Source organism: Oryx dammah, unplaced genomic scaffold (genome assembly GCF_014754425.2).
Source record: "Oryx dammah isolate SB20612 unplaced genomic scaffold, SCBI_Odam_1.1 HiC_scaffold_2, whole genome shotgun sequence".
Classification (NCBI taxonomy): Eukaryota; Metazoa; Chordata; class Mammalia; order Artiodactyla; family Bovidae; genus Oryx; species Oryx dammah.
Genome location: NW_024070186.1, coordinates 35,139,752 through 35,157,060, shown reverse-complemented (window position 1 = coordinate 35,157,060; position 17,309 = coordinate 35,139,752). Strand labels below are relative to the sequence as shown.

General features: G+C 34.3%; 1 protein-coding gene across 1 annotated transcript in view; it reads left to right on the top strand.

Moving 5' to 3' along the window:
- The window catches only part of LOC120881450 (phospholipid scramblase 2-like), an 83,418-nt gene that overhangs the window by 16,446 nt on the left and 49,663 nt on the right, over window positions 1-17,309 (top strand). Inside the window, exons 4-5 of the mRNA XM_040265154.1 lie at window positions 4,094-4,255; window positions 7,041-7,202. Coding sequence (XP_040121088.1) covers window positions 4,094-4,255; window positions 7,041-7,202 — 324 coding nt within the window. The remainder of the gene's footprint in view (window positions 1-4,093; window positions 4,256-7,040; window positions 7,203-17,309) is intronic.

The following is a 17,309-nucleotide window of genomic DNA, read 5'->3' as shown; positions in this document are numbered from 1 at the left end:
ATATATAGATAATCAGGTTTTCTTTTTCTTCTTAAGTTCATTTTTGTAATGTGTTTCTTTCAAAGGATTTGTCTATAGAAGCTGTTGAATTTTAATTGGCATAAAGTTGTTAATATATTCTTTACTTTCCTTTTAAGTTTGCAGATTATGTAGTAATAGCTCCCTTTTCATTTCAAACAGCAGTAATTTGTGTTTTCTTTCTTTTTTCATGTTTAGCTTAAGGAACTTTACTTTTGGTTTTGTTTTCTCTTTTTTGGTCCATTTCCTGTTTGATTTTTTTCCTCTAATCTTTTATTATTTCTTCCACAATTTCTCCTACCTCCTTAAAATAGGAACTTTTATTAAAAAGCCTTCACAACCTTGTACAGCACATACTAGGGCCAGACCTCAAATAAAAAGCCACAAAAAATCAAGGAACTCCCAACCAGTGCCATTCCCTTTTTCCAGATGTTGAGTCATGTCGTTTTTATCTTCAGAATCATTTTAAGAGATTCTAATAGGAGGGTAGAATTCTAGGAATTTCCCTTCTGTTTGATTGTGTAATGTTAGGAATATGGTTTCTTGGTTCTTTTTGAGATTTACCTTCTCTTTACACCTTTTCCACCTTTACATGAACTTCTCCTTCTTTAACCTAGATCTTCCTGTTTTATGCAGTTTTTATTCTACTCTCTGTTATGAAAGGGAATCTTGGATGGATGACATTGTAAAAAGTTCCTATGTCTAGACATCAGCCCCAGTAGGTCCCCCCATCGTCTTGTACTGACAGTGGAGGCAGTAGGGGCTGTGCTGTCGCATCCCATTTTCAGTTATGTTTCTCAGACTGGTCCTTTGAGATTGTTTTTTTCCTTATTGATTCTTGCCAAATGAAACACCTCCCATGACAACAGTTATCCGCATATGTTTGTAAAGTACTTCTCCCTCTGTTTATACTATTTTCTTTTTTTTTAAATTTATTTATTTTAATTGCAGGCTACTTATCTTCTGAGGGGGATCTGTTTCTCTTTGTGATGATACTGGTTAGTGGTATCTGGATTCCTTGGATCTCAGAAGTTACCTTGCTGCTGTCACTTGTTTTACTACATCTACTTATATTTTGAGATGTGAGGCTATAATTTTTCCATCTACTTTGATAAAGAATTTCACAGTGGTTTCGTTTGGTTTAGCAATCATACTTACTGTGTCCTTTCTATGAGGATTTTGAGAAGATTCATAAACTATATCACCACTACCACCATATTCACTAAAGGTCTTCCCTTATTTTTTGAAAGAATAATAAATACATATGTATATATAAAAAGGAGGAAGTTAAAGAGGAAAGAAGAAAGAGAGAAGGTGGGAGAAAGAAAAAAATAAAGTTAGCAGAAGTATATTCAGGAAAAATAATGTCTGTCAAACTCCTAGTTCCCATGTCTGCTTTATTCTTCTTTAGAAGCAGCTGCTATTATGAGTTAAAGAATTATGCTAGGAACATTTGTATAATAGATGCATCAGTTCACTTCAGTTCAGTTGCTCAGTCTGTCTGACTCTTTGCAACCCCATGAATCACAGCTCACCAGGCCTGCCTGTCCATCACCAACTGCCGGAGTTCACTCAAACTCATGTCCATCGAGTCAGTGATGCCATCCAGCCATCTCAACCTCAGTCATCCCCTTCTCCTCCTGCCCCCAATCCCTCCCAGCATCAGGGTCTTTTCCAATGAGTCAATTCTTCACATCAGGTGGCCAAAGTATTGGAGTTTCAGCTTTAGCATCAGTCCTTCCAATGAACACCCAGAACTGATCTCCTTTAGGATGAACCGGTTGGATCTCCTTGCAGTCCAAGGGACTCTCAAGAGTCTTCTCCAACACCACAGTTCAAATGCATCAATTCTTTGGCACTCAGCTTTCTTCACAGTCCAAATCCCACATCCATACATGACCACTGGAAAAACCATAGCCTTGACTAGACGGACCTTTGTTGGCAAAGTAATGTCTCTGCTTTTCAATATGCTACCTAGGCTGGTCATAAAGGTCATAACTTTCCTTTGAAGGAGTAAGCGTCTTTTAATTTCATGGCTGCAATCACCATTTGCAGTGGTTTTGGAGCCCAAAAAACTAAAGTCTGACACTGTTTCCACTGTTTCTCCATCTATTTCCCATGAAGTGATGGGACCAGATGCCATGATCTTCGTTTTCTGAATGTTGAGCTTTAAACCAAGTTTTTCACTCTCCTCTTTCACTTTCATCAAGAGGCTTTTTAGTTCCTCTTCACTTTCTGCCATAAGGGTGGTGTCATCTGCCTATCTGAGGTTATTGAGATTTCTCCCAGCAATCTTGATTCTAGCTTGTGCTTCTTCCAGCCCAGCATTTCTCATGATGTACTCTGTGTAGAAGTTGAATAAACAGGGTGACAATATACAGCCTTGATGGACTCCTTTTCCTATTTGGGACCAGTCTGTTGTTTCATGTCCAGTTCTAACAGTTGCTTCCTGACCTGCATACAGGTTTCTCAAGAGACAGGTCAGGTGGTCTGGTATTCCCATCTCTTGAAGAATTTTCCACAGTTTATTGGGATCCACACAGTCAAAGGCTTTGGCATAGTCAATAAAGCAGAAACAGATGTTTTTCTGGAACTCTCTTGCTTTTTCCATGATCCAGCGGATGTTGGCAATTTGATCTCTGGTTCCTCTGCCTTTTCTAAAACCAGCTTGAATATCAGGAAGTTCACAGTTCACGTATTGCTGAAGCGTGGCTTGGAGAATTTTGAGCATTACTTTACTAGCATGTGAGATGAGTGCAATTGTGCAGTAGTTTGAGCATTCTTTTGCATTGCCTTTCTTTGGAACTGGAATGAAACCTGACCTTTTCCAGTCCTGTGGCCACTGCTGAGTTTTCCAAATTTGCTGGCATATTGAGTGCAGCACTTTCACAGCATCATCTTTCAGGATTTGAAATAGCTCAACTGGAATTCCATCAGCTCCACTAGCTTTGTTCGTAGTGATGCTTTCTAAAGCCCACATTCCAGGATGTCTGGCTCTAGGTGAGTGATCACACCATTGTTATTATCTTGGCTGTGAAGCTTTTTTTTGTACAGTTCTTCTGTGTATTCTTGCCACCTCTTCTTAATATCTTCTGCTTCTGTTAGGTCCATACCATTTCTTTCCTTTACCAAGCCCATCTCTGCATGAAATGTACTTATGCTTATCTATCTATTTATATATATACTCACATATATATGTGTTTGTCTGTTTGAGGTGTGTTTGTAACACAGTAGATATTTTTCTGCAATTTTTTAACTTGAAGATTATATTGGTATGTATAGAACTTCCTCAGTCTCATAAATGGTTGCATAATAAGCCATTTTATGGATGATATATCATAATTTATTCAACTATATTGATTTTTATGAACTGGATTTTAAGTCACAATGAGCATAAAGAACTTCAATGAAGTCATATTTGTATTGTCATAAAGGTACAAAAGTTCTTGGCATATTGGATAATAAACAGTTTTGGTGTGATTTGCGCTTTTAAGGCATATCTAATAGGCATAAAAATTTAAAAAGTGATCATCATAAGCGCCAATTATTATTATTGTACCTCTTTTACAAGTGGAAAATTAATTTCAGAGAGGTGAGTGATCTGTCCATATTTCATGTAGTTAGTGAGCAGCAGCATCAGATCTCAATTCAGGGATTTCAACATCCAAATTCTTCTTTTTCACTTCCATGCACGTGGGCTAAGTTGCTTCAGTCGTGTCCAGCTCCTTGCAACCCTATGGACTATAGCTCATCAGGCTCCTCTGTCCATGGGATTCTCTAGGCAAGAATACTGGAGTGGATTGCCATGCCCTCCTCCAGGGGATCTTCCTGGCCCAGGGATCAAACCTGCATCTCTTGCATCTCCTGCATTGGCAGTCGGGTTCTTTACCACCACCTAGAAAGCCCTTTCACTTCTGCATCAGTCCCCAAATATAGGGCATGCCTAAAACTCAAGAGTTCTGTTCACATATACAAAAACTTAAGTAAAAGGTGGCATATAAGTAAATATAGTCTTATTTACAAATCAAATATATCTAATTCGATTAATACTATATGTTTTTTTAATATTTTGTAGCTAAAAGTTGAGGCTCCTCCTGGAGAAATAATTGGATATGTTTATCAATACTATCACCCATTTTTGCCAATGTTTAAAATAAAAAATGAAAATAAGGAGAATTTAATGAAAATCAGAGGGCCATGTGTGGTTTCTAGCTGTCTCAAAGATCTAAATTTTAATGTGAGTAATTCATTATGTTTTAGGATATCATGCTCAAATTAGTTAAATGATACTTTTCTAATGCAGATAGTTAATTAAGGTGATTAAAACAAAATTAAAACATGTTATAATTATTACTATACCTATTTGCTTAATTTTAAAATTGAATTTCTAATTCATAATTTCTTTGCTTAATTAAGCCCTACAGTTTGTGAAGCTTATAAGGCATCTTTTAATCTATATTTTAAGTGTTTAACTATCAAACAAGAAGCTTTGTATTTAACATTTGAAAATATGGAAAAAGAAAATTACCTTTATTTCAATAGATAATGACATAATCCAGCATTAATTATAACTAATATATTAATGCTAATTTTTATAAAATTCTGAAATTGCTATGATATAATTTTTTTAATGTTTTATGTGCTTACTGATTTACTTCTCATTAAATGGCCAACATTCAGATAATAATTTAGGAGGTAAACTACTAAATATAGTTAATAAAACTAACCCACTACAGTTGTTTAAATCTGTAGATTCCTAATCAACAGAGAATATTGTCTTGGTATGATAAGATATTCTGTTTGAATAAAGTACTACTTGTCAGCCTTTTATCAAGGATACTTTGCTTGTTTTAATATCTGAAATGTATAATCAGAAATTTGGACACAGCCTAGTTAAAATACTACCTGAGTTTTTTCCTCCTCTAGAATTATGTCAATTCAGTTTAGTGATGCTAATTCTGACTGGCACTTGCATGCACTGATTAAAGAAGGCATACTTAAAAATTAATTATAATAATAATGCTTTATTTGAAATTTTAGTAAAATGAGCATACAGGACTCTTTTTTTTCTATTTCAAGTTAAAAACCAGTGGAACAGGGTGTTCTGTGCTTAAAACTCTGGAAGGTAAAGCTACTTTGCCTCATTTTTTAATAATACCAGTGTTTTATCTCACATTATGGTACAGTAAATTGTACTTTATTCTACTGTCTTAAGAACTTTCTCTAAGGTGTTTAATATACTCCCTATTCCTTCTAAATTTGAAACAAAGCCATTTTATAGTTGGCACTTGTAGGTAACCTCCAAGAGTAAGGAACAAGAAAGGGAGGTAATGATTCTGTGAGAAAGTCATCTTGTGCACAAATGTGGGCAAATCTTTTAATACTTTTGGTTATGAAAAAGAGGAGATATGTAAAGGGGCAGCTGGTTATAGAGCAGGAATAGGGTGTGGCAAATAAGATGTTTATCTCAGGTAAAAAATTATAAGGGGCACCAAAAAACCTGGTAATTAAGATAAATGATATCTAAATATATTTTTAACATCAAAGTTAATGCAAAAGTTTACTATAAACAAATACCAAACTTTAGATAAGACAGAAACTAACTCTGTATCTATATGACCTATCTCCCTGTATTACCATAAACCTGTTCCTGAGTGGGTCAGGGCACGGAGTGGACAGGGAGGTATATTTATGAAAGGTGTTTCCTTAGTACACTTTGATTTTAAAGGAAACAAGCCAAATTGGAGGAAAAATGTGGAGAAACAACATAAACTGAATATTTGACGAACTTTGTCTCTTACTTGGTATGGAACCTAAGGCATATAGGGAACTGGTCTTGAACAGGCATAGAAATGGCCCATTCATCACACTAGAAAGGAAGCAGGGAGTGTTGGTACAGATAGAATAACTTTCTAGGCTGGTGTCTGCAAGTTTAGTAAGTTCCTGTCCAGTTGCTCCTATTTTCTCCTCAGTGGAAACGATAAGCTATTTTGCTGAGGGTAATAGGGAAAGATGTGTTCAGAGTTCTGGATAAACTGGATGTTTGACATAATCATGTAAGAATCTTCCATATTTCTATCCCCCAATTTCCTTAGCATTACTTACAAGGCTAGGCAGACCTAGTCCTCCATACCTCTCTTTTCTTACTCATTTTCTACCACTATCTCCTTTACTCATTTTGCTCCAGCCATGTTCCTTCCTAAATCAGAGCCTTTTAACATATAGCTGACTCTCTCTAGGAGGCTCTCATTTTCCCTATTCCTCTGTCACTAGGAATTTGCCTATTCCTACCAATCCTCCAAATCTCAGCTCAAATGATGCTTTGCCTAAGAGGTTTTCTCTAAAACTATCCCTTCAGTTCTTTCAGTCTGCTTATTATCTCCCTATTATACTCCATCATATCACACTTCCTTTCCCTTCTGGCATTCATTACAAAATAAGCAGTGGAATTTATCACAGATGTATTGTTTTATATTTACATGAGTATCTCTTATGTTGAGAAATAACATTAGCTGGTACGAGAAGTTGTACTCTAGGGAGTCTAAATGAGTAAAGGAAAAAAAGGCATGAGGAAATTGCAGAGGGATTCAGAAAATTAGGATCTCTTAGGAAAGAGTTAGCTGTGTAGAAGAGCTGAAAAGCTAGTGGTTTTCATTTCACAATTAAATGGATTCTCCAATCAAATTTAAGCAAATTATATATATTAATATAATTTTATATAATATGCATTATATATAAAACATGCATACATATATATAATATATGTATGTATACACACATATACATAAAATCACCTGTATCCAATCAATTTGAAATTTTTCCTTTAGGTAGACATTGTCTGTACATGTTTTTAGAGGCTATCTTCTGATCCTATTGAATATTCTTTTTATTTCAGGGTACATCATTATTATATTATAACTCATATGGGTCATATGTAATTACTAAAATTGATGTAGGAATGCCTGTTGTTTTTATTTCAGGGGTTTTAATCTAAGATTAAAAATATTTTATTTTTATTTTAGTTATTGTCCCTGGATGAAGAAATGATTATTGGTAAGATTTCAAATCAGTGGATTGGATTTATGAGAGAACTCTTCACCAATACCAATAAATTTGGGATCCAGTTTCCATTTGATATTGATGTTAGAATAAAAGCATTGATGCTTGGAGCAAGTTTCCTCATTGTGAGTCTATTTTCATTCTATTTTAGCTGCACATTAATTTTCTCAGATTATCACTATACTTTTGCTTTTATTTCTCCTCAAATCACCTAGATAATTGCAATCTGTGCTTTTGGTCTAGTCCTAGGTCCCCAAATTACATCATGGGTTGAGTGTTCACACTGCAAAGGAAATAAAAGCTAGAATGTCCTGGAAATGTGATCATTAGATTTGAATACCTTTGCCCTAATGAAAAATAAGAATACGTCACTGAAAATAAGAATACAATGTTTCATTCAATGTAATTTACTGTTATTTTTTTCAGTGGTAAGAATCCATTTGCCAATGCAGGAGACTCAGGAGACTCCAGTTCAGTCTCTGGGTCAGCAAGATCCTCTGGAGGTGGAAATGGCAACCCACTCCAATATTCTTGCCTGGGAAATCCCATGGACAGAGGAATCTGCTAGTCTACGGTCCATGGGGTTGCAAAGAATCAGACATAACTGAGCGACTGACCACATACATACACCAAGAATTTAAAATTTTATAATAAGAACTTTTTTAAACAGTTCATTGAAAAAGGTAATCATTGCTCATTTGGAGACCATAGATATGTAGAAATATTTAAAAAGAATTTGTCATTCTTGATTTCATTGGGTCTTAGGAGAAAATGAATATAGAAACTATCTTCATTCTCTCATTCTCCAAATATTATGAAATAACAGGAAATGGCAGAAGAAGTATTCAGGGATGAGTCATACAGTATTAAGTAATTTGGAGAAAGAGAAAAATAAACAGATTAGATAGTAGATCAAATGTAGATGAGGAAAAAATTAGTGAACGGGGATTCATAATAACCTACAGGAAATATGAAAGTCAAGAGTCTCAAGATAGGATAGGGAATAATAACTGCTAAAAAAATTTTCCAGAAGAAACACAAATTCAGTGAGGCAAAAAGGACAACATATCTTAAGTAATATAATTAAAAATTAACACCTATATAAATCACAGTGAGGTAGCAAAATAGTAAAGAAAAATAAGTAACCAGAAAGAAAAGAAAAATCTACTACAAACAAGACTGCCAATTGCCTTCTTAATAGAAAGAGTGGAAGCCAGAGAGAATAGAATAATATCTTCAAAGTACTGATTTAAAAAACAATTTTAACTGTCCTTTTCAATTTTGTTCAAAAATATCTCAAGGAGAAGAGCAAAATAAATGTTTTTTTTTTTTTTTTTAAAAAAGCACATTTTTTATTCACATAGATCATTTCTAAAGGAGATAATTCAGGAAGAAGGGACATAATCTGAGAATAATCATCTGAGGTTCAATAATACGAGCAAATAAAATGCTAACTATATTTGTGAATGTAAATGTGTTTTTACAAATAAGTTTCAGAAGAGGTTCAAGACAGCAGTGCAAGAACCCCTTGAATTCACCTCCTCCCATGGGCACATCAAATTAACTCCTACATATGGAATAACTGTGGCTTCCCCAGTGGCTCAGAGGTAAAGAATTTGTCTGCAATGCAGCAGATGAAGGAATCATACATGACTGAAGCGACCAAGCACACACACATGTACGTGGAATATTTCCTTCTGAAAAAAAGGCTGAAAACTAGCTAAACAACTCTTCAATGATGAAGGATAAAAAGCTCAATATAGGATGGAGAAACAGAGATGTGTTCTCACCAAAAAAATGCACATCTGGTGTGGAGACACACAATTGGGAGGGCTCTCACAAATACAGAGCTTATCCCTAGAAGCAAAGGGTTGGTGCCCTACTTCAGGCACTCCAAGTCTTGGGACCTGCACTAGAGAAATGAGCCCCCAAACATCTGGCCTTGGAAACCAATATGGCCAAGGTTCAGGACATTCAAAGTGCTGCAGGGAACAGAGATTCCTCTCTTAAAGGGCTTACATGCAGACTCACCCCAAGACAGCACATAAGCTGCAGTTTGAAAAACATCTAAATGATATTAGCTAGTGAAGGGGGTTCATTAGCTAATCTTAAAGCATGTTCTAGAGGGAAGAGGGCCTGTGAGACTTTCCAGATAAAGTTGCTAGCATTTTATGCCCTTATGTTCTCATTCTACATTGTAAGGACCAGCACTAGTAGGTGCCAGTTTTGCTACTGTGCTAGTGCTGGTGGTCATACTCTGCCAGCAGCCTTGTTAAAGCCAGCAGGCATGCCTTGGTTCCAAGCTCAACTGCAGTCCTGCTAAAGCCAACAGATATATACAGTCAACACAGGGAGATATCCCTTGATCACCTGACTCTGGTGGCCAGGGGTGCTTGGGCTTCTGGGCCCCAAGTAACTGAAACAGTCTGAGAGATAGTTCTTCGCAGGCTACCATGTGCCAGACCATGACATAGACAGGAGGCTAAAACATAGCCCTAGTCTTCCTATGAAAAAGGCTTCTTTAGTTGGGCTGGAGTCTCAGCTTGAGGGGCAGGTTTCAGGTTTACCGTACATCTAGAGGCTATGAAGTTGTTCTCAGGGAACACAGGCTGGGGGATTCTATTTTTGTACTCTCAGTCTTGCTTCAGCTCAAATTACTTACTAGGAAGGAGGTTACACATTCATCTAGAGTCCCAGTATCTGCAAATGTCACCAAGGGATACATTCAAATTACTTGGTTTGGAGTCCAGCAGGATTTATGACTATACTCCCAAAGAACTGAATATATTTACATACCCTAAAAACTGCTGCTTGAGGATATGGCATCCAGTGAGCCTGTAATTAGGTCCTGACAGATTCCTCCTTTGAACACTGAAAAGTCTTGATTTCAACCACTGGGACCTATCAACAACAAATCTGGGTGCTTAGATAATCACAAAAGTTTGAGAGATAACTAACAGCAAGCGTTAGGTAAATGATAAGGTTCATCTCCTATACAAGACCATTCCTTCAAGACTAGGAGAGGTAGCTGCTTTGCCCAACATAACCCAGAATCAAGCAAAATGAAGAAACAGAGAAATACACTCCAAATGAAAGAACAAGATAAAACATCAGAAAATAAAATTTAATGAAATGGAGATAAATAACTTACCTAATAAAGAGCTCAAAATAATGGTCCATAGAAATGGTCACTAAACTCAGAAGACTGAATGAACACAGTACATTTTTATACTCTGCAAAAAAAAAAAAAAAAACCATTAGAACTAATAAATAAATTTACTAAAGTTGCAGGTTACAAAATCAATACACAAAAACCTGTTGTGTTTTTATACACTAGAAATGAACTATCAGAAAGAGAACTTAAGAAAAGAATCTCATTTACAAGGAAATCAAAAAGAATAAAATAACTAGGAATAAATTTACCAAAAAGTAAAAGACCTATACACTGAAAACTATAGGACACTGATGAACAACTGAAGAAGACAAATAAATAAATGGAAAGATATTACATGTTCATGGATTGGAAGAATTAGTTCAGTTCATTCACTTAGTCATGTCCAACTCTTTGCAACCCCATGGACTGCGTAACACCAGGCTTCCCTGAACATCACCAACTTCCGGAGTTTGCATAAATTAATGTGCATCCAAGTCAGTAATGCCATCCAACCATCTCATCCTCTGTCGTCCCCTTCTCCTCCTGCCTTCAATCTTTCCCAGCATCAGGGTCTCTTCAAATGAGTCAGCTCTTTGCATCAGGTGGCCAAAGTATTGGAGTTCCAGCTTCAGCATCAGTCCTTCCAATGAATATTCAGGGTTCATTTCCTTTAGGATGGACTGGTTGGATCTCCTTGCAGTCCAAGGGACTCTCAAGAGTCTTCTCCAACACCACAGTTCAAAAGTATCAATTCTTTGGTGCTCAGCTCTCTTTAGCTCAACTCTCACATCCATACATGACTACTGGAAAACCCATAGCTTTCACTATATGGACTTAATATGCTGTCTAGGTTGGTCATAGCTTTTCTTCCAAGGAGTAAGTGTCTTTTAATTTCATGGCTGCAGTCACCATCTGCAGTGATTTTGGAGCCCAGAAAAATAGTCCGTAACTATTTCCATTTTTTCCCCATCTATTTCCCATGAAGTGATGGGACCAGATGCCATGATCTTCATTTTCTGAATGTTGAAATTTTTTTCAGTCTCCTCTTTCACTGGTCCATATTTCCTAAAGTAAATAGAACAAATAATCCTAAAATATATATGGAACCACAAAAGATACTGAAAGTCAAAGCACTCTTGAGAATGAAGTGCAACACTGTGGGTATCATGCTCCCTGATTTCAAACGATATTAAAAAGTAATAGTAATCAAACTAGTATGATATTTGTACAAAAACAGATACATAGATAATGAAAAAGCATAGTAACCTCAGAAATAATGCATGCATATACAACTGATTTATGACAAAGTAGCCAAGAATATACAATGGGGAAAGTATTGGCTTTTCAATAAATGTTAATAAAACTGAATAGATACATGCAAAAAAATAAAATTAGACTACTGTCTTATACCATTCACCAAAATCAACTTAAAATGTTTTAAAGAATTAAATATAAGACCAGAGACCATAAAAACCCTACAAGAAAACACAGGTGATGAACTCCTTGATATTGTTCTAAATGAGGAATTTTTGGATCTGACTCAAAAGGCAGGGGCAACAAAAGCAAAATAAACATGTGGCTTTATTTCTTGTTTTTTAAGGAATCTCCATACTGTTTTGAATAGTGGCTTTATCAATTTACATTTCTACCAACAGTGCAAGAGTTTTCCCTTTTCTCCATATCCTCTCCTGCATTTATTATTTGTAGATATTTTTTTATGACAGCCATTTTGACTGGTGTGAGATGATACCTCATGGTAGTTTTGACTTGCAATTCTCTAATAATAAGCAGTGTTGACCCAGCAGTCCCACTACTGTGTATTTAGCCTGAGAAAACCATAATTCAAAAAGACACATGTACCCTAATGTTCATAGCACCACTATTTACAATAGCTATGACAAAGAAACAACCTGAATGTCCATTGATAGATGCATGGATAAAGAAGTTGTATACACACACACACACACACACATATCTAATGGAATATTACTCAGCCACAAAAAGAAATGAATTTGAGTCAGTTGAAGTGAAGTAGATGAACCTAAAGCCTGTTCAATGGAGTGAAGTAAGTCAGAAAAAGAAAAACAAGTATTGTTAATATATATATATATATATATATAGTATATATTTGAGGGAAGCTCAAAAGGCAGGGAATATATGTATACTTATAGATGATTCATGGTGTTGTACAGCAGACACCAGCACAACACTGTAAAGCACTTATCATCCAATCAAAAATAAATTAAAAAAACAACACATGAAACTACATCAGACTAAAAAACTTCTGAACAGCAAGGACACCATCATGAAAATGAAAAGGCAACTTACTGAATGAGAGAAGATGTCTGCAAATTTATATCCAATAAAAGTTAATACCCCAAATATAATTAGAACTCATACAACTCAGTAAAGAATACACTAACAATATAATTTTTAAATGGGCAGAGAATCTGAATAGACAGTTTCCCAAAGAAGACATGCACATGGCCAAGAGACACATGAAAAGATGCTCAACATCACTAATCATCAGGGAAATGTAAATTAAAACTTTAATGAGATGTCACTTCACATCTGTTTGAATCACTGTTATCTAAAAGACAAGAATAACAAGTGTTGGCAAGCACTTGGATAAAAAGGAATCTGTGTACACTATTGGTGAGACTGTAAACTGGTACAACTACTATGGTAAACAGTATGCAGTTACCTCAAAAAACTAAAAATATAACTTCCATATGATTCAGAAATTCTACTTCTGGGTATTTACCCTAACAAAATAAAAACTTTACCTTGAAAAGATATTTGCACCCTCATGTTCATTGCAGCATTATTTAAAGTAGCCAAGTTATGGAAAATATAATGTAAATATAATGTAAATATAATGTAAAATGTAAATATCCATCAATAGATGAATGGACAAAGAAGATGTGGTACACTTATGATAGACTACTATTTAGCCATAAAAAAACACTGAAATAAGTCAGAACAAGAAAGACAAATATCACATGATTTCACTTGTATATGGACTTTAAAAGACAAAACAAATAAAACTGAACCACATTAAGCTAATAGAAGAGATTGGAGAACAGGCAAAATAGGGGGAAAGAATCAAGATGTAAAAACTTTCTACTTATAAAATAAATAAGTCGATATGATATATAGCATGATGACTTTAATAATATTGTATTGCATATTTGAAAAGTGCTAATATAATACATTTTAAAAGTTCTGTTTACAAGAAAAGATGTTGTAACTTTATATGGTGGTAGATCATAACTGAACTTACTGCAGTGATCATTTTGCAGTGTATACAAATATCAAATCATTATGTTGTATATCTGAAACTAATACAGTATTTTATGTTAATAGTTTCTCATAAAAAACAATAGTAGCAAATGTCTGATTTGTGAGGTCAAAAAAAAACCAAGAATAAAATAATAGGCAACAAAAGTAAATAAGCTGTGAGAAAATTACTAGAATTACAATGTCATAAGGTCTTTATATTGTTCAGGAGGTGAGTTAAGTATGCATGTTAATTTCATGGACAACCACTGAAAAAATGAAAGGACTTTATAAACTGCAAACTACTAGAGAGGAGAAATAGGAATAAAATACAAGCAAGTAAACAAATGAGTGAAAATCTATTTAGGGGAAAGAGCAAGAAGAAAAAAGCATAGACAAAGTGAGACAAACAGAAACAGGAAATTAAAATGGTAGAAAAGAGCTACCTATTCAGGTATGTCAATATGTCAATTAAATATATTCTATGCAATATCTTGGGCTTCCCTTGTAGCTCAGTAGGTAAAGAATCTGCCTGCAATGCAGGAGACCCAGGTTCAATTCTTGGGTTGAGAAGATCCCCTGGAGAAGGAAATGGCAACCTACTCCAGTATTCTTGCCTGGAGAATCCCATGGACAGATGAGTCTGGCAGGCTACAAACAGTCCATGGGGTCGCAAGAGTTGGACACAACTTAGCAACTAAACCACCACCACCACACAATATCTTATAATAGCTACAATAAATGTAAATGGCCAAATATTGCAAGTAAAAGAATAGATATGGTTCAATTTGAGTTTTAAAATATTCAGAGGCTCTATATAGGAGACAGACATAAAATAAAGACAAAAAAATTGAAAGAAAGAAAAAAAATGGGATAAATTAACAGAAAAATGCTAACCATAAGTAAGCTAATAAAGCAAGGTCGCTATCAGGAAAAAAAAAAATAGATGTTAGCACAAAAAACACTATTAGGGGCAGACAGAGGGTAACTACATAATGATAAAAGTTTTACTCAGAAGATACAAAAACTCTAGGGTTCTGTGTACCTAATATAAACCTCAAAATATAGAGAAACATGTTATATAGTTAGTGAGAAACTCATCATCATAGTGGAAAATTCACACAGTTTTTAATTTTTACTCATTGTAGAAGACAGAACCTTAGTAAAGTTATTTAAATTTGAACAAAAAAAATTAAGAAGCTTGATTTAAAGAATGTATGTAGAACTCTGTATCAAGCAAGTAGATAATATATTTTTAACAAACAATTTTTTATAAAAATTTTTCTCATAGTAGGTCAAGAGGGAAGTCTCAACATGTTCCAGAGAATGGGTATAATTTGGATCTTAGTGTCTAAGCAAGTAACAGAAAATTAGATGTTGATGAAGATACACATTTTAAAATATTTTGTAGAGGAAAACATGTAAATAAGTCAGGGATAAAAAGTAACACAATAAAAATTTTAAAATACATTAAATTGAATAACATTACATTTTAAAATTTTTAGAATGCAACTAAAAATGTTAAAAAGAATAATATAGCTATAAATACTTTGGAAGAAGAGAAAACAGTGACAAATTAATGAACTTAATATCTATATAAAAGGTTAGTAAAAGAACAGAACAAACCCAAGGGACCATAAGTAAAGAAGTATTGAATTATTGATCAAAGATAAATGAACAAATAGCATTCACATGTGTTTTCTAGATAGAAAAGAACTTTCAAAGCAATTAAGTCACAGAGTAAAAGACTGCTAAATTAGAATATCTTAACTTCTGTACATGTGTGCACAGTTGCTCATTCATGTCCAGCTCTTTACAACCCATAGACTGTAGCCCACCAGGCTCCTTGTCCATGGAATTTTCCAGGTAAGAATACTGGAGTAGGTTGCCATTTCCTTCTCCAGATCTTAAACTTCTGTACCTCAAGACAAATCATAACATTAAACTTTCAACAGCAGATAATAAAGTAGCTAAAATATATGATTCATAGAAATAATATCATTATATTAATAAAAAATTTACTCAAGTAAGAAAAAATCAAATCTCAAATGAAATGGATATACAATATTAAAAACTAATTAATACAGCTATTAATAAGGGAATACAGATAACCAGTAACTATATGAAAACATTTTCAAAAACCTATGAAGTAAAGGAATAAACAACAATGAAATATCTCTTTTAATTTTTTCTCCCAATCAGGTTACAGGAATAAGAAATTCAAGAGCTATACATCCAACTTTGGGGGGACAAACTGAAAATATCCATTAAAAATTATAATGTTGATATTTTTTCATATGTATTTCTTTCTTCCAAAAAATGAAGAGATGCAGACAATTACGTAGGGCTCCCCTGGTGGTACAATGGTAAAGAATCCACCTATAATGCAGAAGCTGCATGAGATGCAAGTTCAAACCCTGGGTTGGGAATATCCCCTGGAGAAGGAATGGCAACTCACTCCATTATTCTTGCAGAAATTCCATGGACAGAGAAGCCTAGCAGGCTATAGTCCATGGGTCACAAAAGAGCTGGACACAACTTAGTGACTAAACAACAACAGACAATTCTGTGTACACTAGTAAACAGAAATGTATACTCTATGTTGCAAAACTCACTCTAATAAATAAAAAATGTTAAAATCTAAAATGTAAGTTATGAGATTTATTAATCACATTATAAATTATCTATGAAGTAGAATGTTAATAACTCAAATGCTCAATGACATGAATATTCAGTGTTTATTATTTAATGAAAAAAAGTAGGATATAAGCATAATACTAATTATGTACCTGGAAGGAATTTAAACCAAAATATTAATGGTAGATGTTGGAGAATTGAAATTATAAATTTTTCTCTTTGGTATTTCTGTATTTTTCTGTATCGAGTATACGTGAATGAAAAAATACAGAGGAAAATAAAGTAAGGTGAAATTAGTTGCTGTTCTCCAAGGGAAACAAATTCATATTATATTCAAATTTATTATTTTGGTATATTAAGAGTAGTCAAATAATCATACTTAATCCCTTAGAAGTTGCCTGTTACTGCTATTAAACCAGCTTAATCATATTTGTGTTTCATTTTCATCCTAGGACTACATGTATTTTGAACTCTGGTCATAAGAGTCAGCCTGAAAAATCGTGCCAGATATTACTGGCATTAAGTTTTGCCAGTCCTTACCAAAATTAAACAACTTTTACTTAGAATATTAAATAAAGTTTTATTTCACTAAAATTATTTGTATGATTTTTTTCTACATCATAGGACACACAGTATTTAATTTTCTATGTAATGAACCACACCAAAAATTTAGGAACTTAGAAATGATCATTGAAAGCAAAAATAAACAAATGGAATCTAATCAACCTTATAAGCTTTTGTGCAGTAAAGGAAACCCATTAACAAAACAAAAGACAACCTACAGGCTGGAAGAAATATTTGCAAATGATACAATCAACAAGGACTTAATTTCCAAAATATACAAATAGCTCATACAACTCAATAACAAAAATAACAAACAATCCAGTCAAAAAATGGGCAGAAGACTTAAGGGACATTTCTCCAAAGGAGACATACAGATAGCCAATAGACACATGAAAAAATGCTTAGTATCATTAATTAAAGAGAAATGCAAGTCAAAATTATAATGATGTATCATCTCACACAAGTCAGAATGGCCATCATCAAATGACAGTTAGAGAGGGTGTGGAGAAAAGGGAACCCTCTTACACTGTTAGTGGGAATATAAATTAGTGCAGACACTATAGCAAACAGTATGGAGGCTCCTTAAAAAACTAAAAAT